The sequence below is a fragment of the Nematolebias whitei genome, chromosome 13, assembly GCF_014905685.2.
Source record: "Nematolebias whitei isolate Nwh7 chromosome 13, NemWhi1, whole genome shotgun sequence".
Lineage (NCBI taxonomy): Eukaryota > Metazoa > Chordata > Actinopteri > Cyprinodontiformes > Rivulidae > Nematolebias > Nematolebias whitei.
In genome coordinates this window covers 22,020,342-22,031,171 of record NC_056510.1, presented here as the reverse complement: position 1 = coordinate 22,031,171, position 10,830 = coordinate 22,020,342, and the positions used below count along the sequence as shown (strand labels likewise).

The window sequence follows — 10,830 nt, the reverse complement described above, 5'->3', positions numbered from 1 at the left end:
ACGTCGCTCCGCCCTATACGTCGCTCCGCCCTATACGTCGCTCCGCCTTATACGTCACCAGTCCAAATATGTATAATAAAGTGGAAAAATCCATAAATATGTCGCTTCGCTGTATAAGTCGCATCTATTATGCGGCACCGCTGACACGTCGCGTTTGTTACACGTCACCACTGACAATCCAAAAATCTGGGCCGGTGTGCCAAAAATTGGTTGGCTGCCAAATGGTGGCCACGGGAGCATGTATGGGAGGACTTTAACAAGAATTTAACAAGACTAACACTTAAAAACAATTATTTATTTGCTCAAAGTTATAGCAAATGTTTTGACTTTGTCATTATAGCCACTTTTACCTATTAAATGATACAACGGCATGCCTTACTACTCGAGTGCCATCTAGCGACTGAAAATAGTAGTGTTCAATTTTTTCATTCAGAATGAATGAAAACGGTCATATCTCAGCCAAAATTTGGTTTATAAATACGAGGGGAAAAAAAAACGTAAATACATTGCTTCGATCTATAAGTCGCAGGACATGCAAATTATGCAACAAAAAAAAAACGTGACTTATAGGCCAAAAAATACGGTAGGTGAGGATCATCCTCAACACATAGTGCTAACTGATTGTGCAAAATCTCATGTAACACATATTTTCAATGTTTGATTAATACATTTTTTTTAAACATGAAAAGATAAGTTTTGGAACAACTTGTTGCCGTATTCTCTTTAACGAGTGCTAGATCTTTAATTTTGATGGGATTGACAAGCTAATGCTAATCTGAGTGAGGCCAAGAGCGAAGTGGGTTGTTGCTGTTTGAAAACAACTCTAATCTCACAAAGGTAAAAGCAGTTTGTGTGGAAGCTATTTTATAAACCCTTCTGTTCCTCTCAGTTTTGTGTTACAGTACATGATTAATGGTTCTGCTGGAGGTTTCTTCCTCGTGAGGGAGTTTTCCTTTCCACTGTCGCCTTCTTGCTTGCTCAAGATGAGAGTTCTGCGATGGAGTTAAACTCAAAGCAGTCTGCTCCTCACATAAATAATATTAACTTGTTTTTTATGCATATGAATGTTTCTGTTCAGTGACCTGAGATGACTTCTGTTCTGACTCGGCGCTATATGAACAAACTGAATTGAATTGAATTTATTCCAGCTAGAATATTCTTGCAGGAAGTGCCTCTGGCTGCAGCAGGAGCACACAGCTAGCAGCTGTTGTGGCTTTTTGTGCTCGCAAATAATCGTAGAATTTTGTGTGAATGCCACAAAAAAGATAACTTTAAAGTAAAACAAAAGTTTTTTTTTTTTTTTTTTGTAGACGTGTTCAGTTTACTCTGGTTTCAGCTCAGGGTGCTGTTTGTGTTGACATCCCTGGCGATTAGATACTTTGTAACAACTGTTTTACCTAAAAACTGTTAAATGTTTGTTCTCATGTTGAATGTTTCCTATTTGTGCATTTCCCAGTCTTTCCAGAGGGTTGTGGGTGAAGACGAGGCGACTCCAGAATCCCTGAAGGACACCGTCCTCTCCACCTTTGAGCCTCTGCACAAGTTCCACACGGGTTTTCTCAGGGAGGTGGAGCAGAGGCTGGCCCTGTGGTGAGGCTCCGTTCACTCCCACACTTCCCATGTAGGGCGATGAGCTCAGTCACATGTTGCTTTGGTTCTGGTCCAGTTCATCTCAGCTTCTGCTCAGTTTTTTTTTTTTTTATTACTTTTATTGGCATACAGCCCAAGAAGGCAACCCAATCCCTTTAGGTATATTGAGGAGCTCCCGTCTCCATGGCAACAACACAACTGGCTTTAATGATGCTGTGCTTTAGCACACAGCTTCTTCCCTTACACAAACTCATTTGCTCATCAGGTTATTAAATATTTCAAGCATGTACTACAGACAGGCAGTTGCATAAACTCACAACTAAAGCTGAGAGTGAGATTTCATTGCACCACACATACAGATGTAGAAACAAATTATCCAGAGCTGCATGTCTTTCAGCTTTGCATAGTCAAATATAGAAGAAGAGCTGGACCTCTGTTGTTTAGGACAGATTTATAAAGTTATTTCTCATAATTAAATCAAGTTGCATGTTAAAAATTTAAGATTTTTCTAAGTTAAAAATTCAAATCTTTATAAATAAGTTCAGTAATGGTGTTCAGATCTCTCTCGTGTTGATTTTTCTGCTCAAAGGCGACACCTGCTGGTGGACTTTGTTTATTGCAGTTTAAAGGCAGCGAAACCATCTGAATAATCAATGAACTGAACAAAAATGTTTTGTGTTGGTTAATCAATTAATTTACTGTCAGCTGTCTAAAAAGATTACATTTACATTTATGTAGGCTTTATTTGCAGAAAAACACGATGAAAGGAAAATCTGCAGTGAATGAAAATACAAAAACAGAACTTCTCACTTTGAAGACGTTCATATGTAATTTAACAAATTTAATACCAAAGGGACACAATTTCAAAAATCAATGAATGGAAAATTTTTATTATTTCAAATGTTATTTAAGAAATCTGCTTTTATTTTTGTTCTCAACAATATAAACTTCAAGAAACATCACGTTATGTGAAATTTCAGACGTTCTCTGGGTGAAATCAGAAACCCATCAACTCACTTCTCATGGTTTTCTGTGTTTAGGGAAGGACGCTCTAACGCACACATTAAAGGAGACTACCAACGCATCGGAGACGTCATGCTGAAAAACCTTCAAGCCTTGAAGGTGAGTTGTGAGCTCAGGTAAATCTTATGTGTTTTAACACAACATCTTTACTCAACCACTCCATCTGCAGCCTCTGACAACAAACCTGCACAAGCAGGCCGACATCCTGGTGGAGGTGGAAAAGGCTTGCAGGGCGTCCTGCAGGTTGGAGAGTCTGTGCAGGGAGTTCGAGCTGCAGAAGGTCTGCTACATCCCGCTCAACGTCTTCGTCCTGCGGCCTCTTCATCGCCTCCTTCACTACAAGCAGATCCTGGAGCGCCTGTGCAAACACTACCTGGCCACCCATGTGGACTTCAGGGACTGCAGAGGTGCGTTCTCGCCAACACGTGGCTTTCCTCGGCATCTGCGCACCTCTTACTTGTCGGGTTGTTGTGCAGCTGCTCTGGCAGATGTGACTGAGGTGGTGGAACAGCTCCAGGGGAGTCTAATGAAGATGGAGAACTTCCAGAAACTTCTGGAGCTGAAGAAGGATTTGCTCGGCGTTGACAATCTCGTTGTTCCTGGTCGGGTGAGTTTAAAGCCAGACCACTGGCTTTCTTAATCTACGTTTTAGGACATTGAACAATGTTTTATTTTTATTTGCAGGAGTTCATCAGGTTAGGCTGCCTTAGCAAGCTGTCTGGAAAAGGCCTACAGCAACGAATGTTTTTCCTGGTAACACCCTTTTCCGTCAATTCACAACACTCGTCTAATCTCATAGCTGAATGATGGAAGCAGAAAGAAAACTCTTTCAGCTGCTCATGATTAGACCTGTCGCGATAAACAACAAATCAATTAATCGCATGAAAAATTAAAAAATTATCTACCTCATTTTCATTTATCGGCTTTATTGTTTCTTCGTGTCTCTCTTTCTACTGAAGATGCTGGATGACAAAAGGCTCAACTCTTTGTTTGTTTTAATCGTCCAAAATCGCGTTTTTGGATTGTTAAAAGCAGCTAAGCTGAGAAGCTAAGCTACGAGCTCAGCTAACAGGCCCACCTTGGGAAAAAAAAATCTTGTCGAAGCTGCAAAAGTCATGGTTGAAACCTGTGCCTTTGTGTAAACAGTTGTTTTTCTCTGCAAAAAGAAGCTGAGAACTTGTTTACTGATTTTTTTTTTTTTTAAATTAAAAGCTTTGTGTGAAAAATGCTATGCTAAAGAGCTCAAACCACACGGAGCATCCGCCATTTTGAGAACTGAAAAAAATGGAGAGACAGCCCATGTCACGTCAAGGGGCCTCCCTCACATTTTTCTTAAAGAGACGCGCTGCTTGCTCCCTCACTATCCATCCTTGGGTTCAAACAGTCATATACTGCCATCTAGTGTTCAAAAAAGGTACTTCACACAAAAATTAACATTTCTTTTAAAATTTGACAATAATTACTAATTATTGTCAAATTTTAAACAATATTATCGTTTATCGCAATAATTTCTGAGAATTAATCGCCCAGCAAAATTTGTTATCGTGACAGGCCTAGTCATGATGTGGATGGTGTTGGTAGATTCAGTGTTAAAAATAAAACACATGTTCCTTTGAACATTTATCACCCCTGAACATGTATTCAGGTTGGTTGTATGTTCTATCCGTGGCAGTAAAAAAGTTTTAAAAATGAGTTTGTGGTGGAGCATCGTATAGAAAAGTTATTTATACATTTCGTCATTCAAGCATGTGATCCGGTTTTCATCTGGAGGATTCATTTGCATTCTCTCTGTTCGTCTCTCTGTTTCCTTGGTGACAGTTTAACGACGTCATTTTGTACTCGAGTCGAGGGATGACGCCAACCAATCAGTTCAAAGTGCACGGGCAGCTGCCGCTCCGTGGGATGACAGTGAGTGTGGTGCCGTGCAAAGTGATGAATGGCTGTCAGCAGATTGTCATTACTGTAAATGAGCTGCCTCAGACAGCTGAACTTTAGCTCCGTCAACATCACCCACAAAACACACACACACAGAGTGCACATTTCCTTCTTTCGTGTTTCCTTTTTATTGTAATTCCTTCCATCTCTCCCACTCGAGTCTATTTTTGGTGCTCGCTGTCCCAGATTTTGCTGCTGTTTAACGTCTTTTCTGTGTTTCTGTTTACCTTTTTCAGATCAGAGAGAGTGAGGATGAGTGGGGTGTGCCTCACGCCTTCACACTGGTTGGACAGGGGCAGTCGGTGGTGGTTGCAGCGAGGTAAGAACAAACACACTTTGGATGGATTAAATTGTGCTTTTTATCTTGTTTGAGATACTTTTGAGGCAAAGCCATGCTCGTCTTTAACCAGAAACACTTCAGTGTAGTTGTACATGCAGATGATTATTATTATTTTATTTCTGTTTGTGGGACTATTTCTAACCTCAAGGCCACTTTGTTGTGAGTCATCCCTGCCTTTTTCCTCGGCTTTTGATTTGTTTCTTTTCCAGTTCTCTGACAGAAATGGAGAAGTGGATGGAGGACATCAAGATGGCCATAGAAATGGCAACAACCAGCAACGGACTTTCATCTGAGCTGCTGACCTGCAACCTGACAGACAGCAGTAAGTTAACTCATAAAAAGAACTCTGCTATTGTCAAAAAACACGTGAATTATGAGTTTTTAAAATAAACCCAAAAGCCCAGTTTCCGAATAATCTGACACTGTCTGTTTTAGCCTCTTTAGCCCCTCCCCCCTCACCACTCTGCTCGTTGTCTAGCAGTAACAACCTCCTGACTTTCCCAGAATGCTCAGAAGACTCCTCAGCCGAGGCAGAGTCTGAGGACGACGCACCGGCTGTGAGCACGTTGCCGGAGAGGCCTGCCGCTCACCGTGGTAACACCATGGTGCACGTGTGCTGGCACAGGAACACCAGCGTGTCCATGGTGGACTTTAGCGTAGCTGTGGAGGTATCAGCTAAAGCTCTGACCTGCCCCTCCTCGTCTTGCCCTGCTGTTTTTTTTTTTTCTTCTTTCTTCTTCTTCTGTGCTGTTTTTGAATTCTTCTTGATCTTTTGCTTGGAACAGTGTCCTCCTGAGCTGCACCGGACCTCAACTACTGATTATAACTGAGCAGAACTAATGCAAAGGCATGCTAAAGTTTTGCTCAAAACTTCTGTTGCTGTAAAAAGTTAAAAGAGTAACGTATGGGTCATCTAAAGCATGAAGTTTAAATGTACTCGTTGCAAAGAAAGACCCAAACAAAAAAATCATATGGTTAAAAAAACAGAGCCACACAACAGTTCCTTATCCCTAACAGACTGTAGGTCAAATGTACATTCAGCTTAATGCAGGTCAGTCAGGTGACTCGAGCTTCCACGTGGTTTTTGGCAGCTTCGCCCGGGTGCTTTGTTTACATTGAGTGCAGACCTGCATTTTAGAAGTCCGCTCAATATATTTGGAAAACTGCACGAGTATATAGTTGGTATAATTCAGATACAGTATTCCCTCGATTATCCTGGGTTACATTCCACACACCCCCACAACAGGTGAAAAACCACAAAGTAGGAATTCTATATTTATTTTAATATGTATATATATATTTTAAGGCTTTATAAACCTTTCCCACACTCTTTCAGTGTTCTAAACTCTTCAACTTATGTCATTTTAACAACATACATATATGTACTCTACAGTACTGCAAAATTTTATATGTGAACCCATGCACCAACCTTGATCCGGTTCGGGTTCGGTTCTGATCGTCTCTCTGCATCCACTGAGTACTAAAGTCACTATGAATAAGGACAAAACTTTTTAGTCAGGTTTGGATCAGATTAAATTTTTCCCTCCGTTTTGGCAGAAAGCAGCGGCTGGAAGCACTGTTGGCTTCTGGGTATTGTAGTTCTTAGACTGGTGTTACAGTGTAGGCTTATTAAAAGAAAACTACAAAATGGTGGCGCTTGGCCGAAGCATTTTTTTTTTCCCCGTTAACTTTTTATCCCGTACCGTCCCAATCACGTGAGTAATATTAAAGTTGCCACGAAGTAGCGAGGGACTACTGTAATCTTTTTTATGTTTAGGTTCATACTTTGCAATGAGTCACTTTAAGAGGAAACATTCAGTTTAACATTTTAGGCACAAGTTGTGTTTATTTTTTTTTACAGTTTAAAGAAATAATCACAATGTAAAACTTTTTGACAACCTCCTCAGATTATTGCGTGTTGACTCTCACAGGCAACCGACACTGTTGCTATTGGATCAAGACACTAGTTTGTCTACATTGTTGTGTTTTTGTCACAGGTTTATAGTTTTGAACTTGGCATAAAATGGATTCTTGTATTATATAATCTTGCCATCTTTACCAAGAATCCACCTGCATTGCATGCAAATGTAATAAGGGAATGTTTGGTCATAGAAAGAATTGATTCCTGTGTGTATTTTTGATGAAATCACTTAATTATGGATGAAAACTGTACAAAGTCTGAAAAAAAGAAGATTGAAGTGGTTTTTGGGAAAAATGGCACTGATCCTAAACACACACACAATGGTGTAAAAAAAGTTGTGCAAACTAAATCAGCTTTGCCCTCTCACGGTGTTGCAGACAGAGATGCTTAAGTTTTTTTTATTGCCCTATTTCTGCTTTTCAATTATAAACAATAAAACAAGGAGTTTTGGAAATGAACTTTTACAGCAGCCGAAATTTTGACCTTAAATCCAGCACGCTATTCTACTTTAAGTAGTTACATACACACTTTTTCAATTGTTTTCATAGATTTATCAGCCTTTAAACTGAAATGACTTCTAAAGGAAATAGATTTATGTTTCCTATTCATCTTTTAAAGATAAGTAAATCATTGCAGACATGTAAGATCATTTTTAACGTCTATGTTCAGCCTACGTGAGGCTACTGTTTCAATCCCTCTCTGGCTGACAGCAGCCGGTGTGATGTCCTGATCTAACCAAACTGCTGCTGTTCTGTGTGCGTCTGTCTCTTTTCTCCCCTCCCGGTTTTTAAAATATTTCATGTCTTCGTCTTAACAGATCGTGTCCTGTTGTGTGACGTAGCCTCCTTCCAACCCAGCTGTGTCCCGCACCAGTTCTGCTCTTCCTCTGTAGCTGTAACAATGTCCTCTTCACAGCTTTGCCTGGACACGCTGTCTGCCTCCGTGTTAACCACTCTGCCACCGCATGCTCACGTGGAACCTACTCAGTTTCTGTGTTTCTGTCCTTCCCCTCCTGTCTGTTTTCTCTCCTGTGCATTCCTTCGTGGTAGAGGAGCCTAGTCCGGTCTGTGACAATAAGGCCCCCACGGTGGGGCCCACGAACGGCCAGGGACCAGTTCCTCTGTCTGTTATCTGCTGGTACCGTGTTCAGAGCCTCTCCTTTAGTGAATCCTGCAGGAGTCTGGAGGTAAAAAAGCCAGGCAGCCAGGAGAGGCACTTTTTCCCTCTTAAAATATACACATATGCACACAATCAGATTTTGGATTTTTTGCATAAAGAAATATTTAGTTAATTTAATTATCTACCCTGAACAGGACTCTGACATGAGGCAGTGTCCATTCACTGGATAAGGGGTGCAATGAGCATGTAGTGAACGTGTTAATTCTATCCCTGCAGTCAAATATGGCGTCAGCATTTTGTGGGAATGTTTTTCTGCAACTTAACCCGAGACAACTATCAATTACGACAGAATAACTGGCTGCAGAAAATTACAAAGCAATCCAGAATTAAAATCTTCTTCTTCTCTAATTATTTGAACAAGAAAACAACCAGATGTGTACTGGAACAAACTATAAACCTTTCAATTTTAAGTCTAAAACAAAAGTGTCAAACTCAAAAGGTATAAAAACGTGCTGTCAGGATTCAAAGGATTGATTGACATTTTATGAAAAAAAAAGTTACAGTACATGCTGTTGTGAAGCAAATAATAAACATATCACCAGACATTTGCATTAGGAAGAAATTAAACACATAAAAATGATGTTGGGCTCATAATATTATTATTCTTTAATAGATATTCCTAATAACGCGTAAACACTTAGCTGCAATAAACTGATAAAAGTTTTATTATGTGCTAAGTATTAGTATTACAGATAACTGTCAACAATAGTTTGATGTGTTTTTACTGTAATATTTGTACTTATGTGTGAAGTTTTTTGATTTATTTAAAAAAAAATGCATTCAAAGGTAATAAATTCCTTTTTAAATATCTTTTAAAAAGGCTTTAATTTTCATTTAATAAGCTGATTTGGGACGTAATGACGAGGCGTAAGCCGGTCTCATCACAGTTATGAAGACATGTTGGTCAAAGATCATGATTCTAGAGAGGAGAACCTGGTTAGAAGGCTTCAGTGTGCAACAAAAGTCTATTTAAAAATGCAAAAGAACTGAGAACGTGTAGTTTTCTTGGTGTTTGTTTGAATCCTTCAGATCTGTAGTTTCCAAATCGAACTGGCTGCCGTTTGTTTTTTGTAGAATCAGCTGTCGGGAAACCTGCTGAGGAAGTTCAAGAACAGCAACGGCTGGCAGAAGCTCTGGGTGGTCTTCACCAACTTCAGTCTGTTTTTCTACAAGTCCCACCAGGTGACGAACAAACACAAGCCCCACCGCCGTCACCCTGCTGGTTTCCCTCTAATGTCACATCTCGGTGTAAAATGTCAAACGTGTGTGCTATGTCAGAGGTCACGTGCTTTTACTCCTCTGCAAAGGTTCAGTGCCTTTATTTGGACGAAGGCTTCTTTTAGTTAAGTAAGAACTCTGAGCAACATAAGGATTTTTTTTTTTTGTTAAAATATGTCAAAAGCCACTGGTTTCACTGTAATTTAGAATTCTCACAATTTATACAAACATGACCGATAGAAAACATAAAAATAAGTCGTTTCCACAAAAATATTCTTCTGGTTCTTGGATTATACATCCAGCAGGTTACAAAAGAAGCAGCGTGACTGTCACGTGAAGCTAGATTAAGTAGGTAAAATAATGAATCTATTTTCTGAAAGGTCACTTTTTAGTTATAGACCAGTGGAAAGAGGATTAATAAACTCATAATGTGGAGTTTCAGGAGCGTTTTCTCTCATTTTAGTTCAATTTCTCTCATAAAGAAGAAGTTGTACTTTTTTTTTTCACAGTGCTTTTTCAAAACTATTTTTTTCTATCGCACCATTTCTCTGAATTACATTTATTTTAATGCGATTCAAAAGATGGAGCAGGGTTTTCTAGCTGTGTACGATGAGGAGAATGCCCCTAAAATACTCCCCCATTGGAAAAAAATAAATCTATTTTCATGCAGAGGAAAAACACACATGATGGTTTGTCTACCAGGAGAGGTACACAGTTCTGAAACTAGTATTTAAAACGACCTAAGAGAATTACCGTGTTTACCGGTAAACTAAACAACCTACTGATCGTCTGCTGCTGAGATTAATACCCAGGCTAATTTGTGTGCTAACACTAGCATGCCATAATCTAAACATTTCTGTACAAAATAAATAAGTAATTTGCACAAGTACAATTTGAACATTTTACTACATGTATCTGTTATTTATTCTATATTTTTGTTTAGGCCTTCAAACTTTGTGTAAATCTGTTTAAATATATATATATTTTAAAGCAACCTGCTGACTGTTGTTTTAGCTAACACTGATTTTGAGTTTAATCTCAAGTTTTGTGATTAAATGAGGATTTCAATCTCGACAATATATTGATAGCTGACGTTGACACATATTTTAAATCTGTTATTAGTGCATGAAATATCTCAGACAGACTTTATAAAACAGGATTATATTTCCCGGACAGTGGCGCACTGATCATTTCAGCAGTAATTATAATATTTTCTGAGCAGCGGTTGCAGTCGTAGTTGTAGCAATTTGTTTGTGTGGCGCATTTTAAATTTTTGTTGTAATATTGTGAAACTGGTATTTTTGCTCATTGTTGATCATGCTGTCTGATTCTCAGCCCACTCTTTGCTTCCATTAATGTAATTCACATGTTTCAAAGTCAAGGCCAGGGGGCCAAATATGGCCCTTGATGACATCTTATCTGGCCCCCAGAACATTTTAGAGTGAAATATTTTTACTGCTTCTCATTTTGCTTAAAAACTGAGCATACTTTATTTAATGGCTTATTTAAAGGTGGAATGTAGTACTCCCTACCATACCATCTTGTGCATATTGTATATATATATATATATATATATATATCTAATTGGCAACAATAACATAGACAAAGATTTATATATATATAT

The 10,830-nt window shown here is 39.1% G+C and overlaps 1 protein-coding gene across 1 annotated transcript in view; it reads left to right on the top strand.

The window, feature by feature from the left end:
• Positions 1–10,830, top strand: part of LOC119419633 (FERM, ARHGEF and pleckstrin domain-containing protein 1) — a 72,281-nt gene that overhangs the window by 59,511 nt on the left and 1,940 nt on the right. Inside the window, exons 15-24 of the mRNA XM_037686988.1 lie at positions 1,457–1,590; positions 2,631–2,712; positions 2,783–3,020; positions 3,090–3,220; positions 3,298–3,366; positions 4,432–4,521; positions 4,785–4,867; positions 5,098–5,210; positions 5,393–5,556; positions 9,063–9,170. Coding sequence (XP_037542916.1) covers positions 1,457–1,590; positions 2,631–2,712; positions 2,783–3,020; positions 3,090–3,220; positions 3,298–3,366; positions 4,432–4,521; positions 4,785–4,867; positions 5,098–5,210; positions 5,393–5,556; positions 9,063–9,170 — 1,212 coding nt within the window. The remainder of the gene's footprint in view (positions 1–1,456; positions 1,591–2,630; positions 2,713–2,782; positions 3,021–3,089; positions 3,221–3,297; positions 3,367–4,431; positions 4,522–4,784; positions 4,868–5,097; positions 5,211–5,392; positions 5,557–9,062; positions 9,171–10,830) is intronic.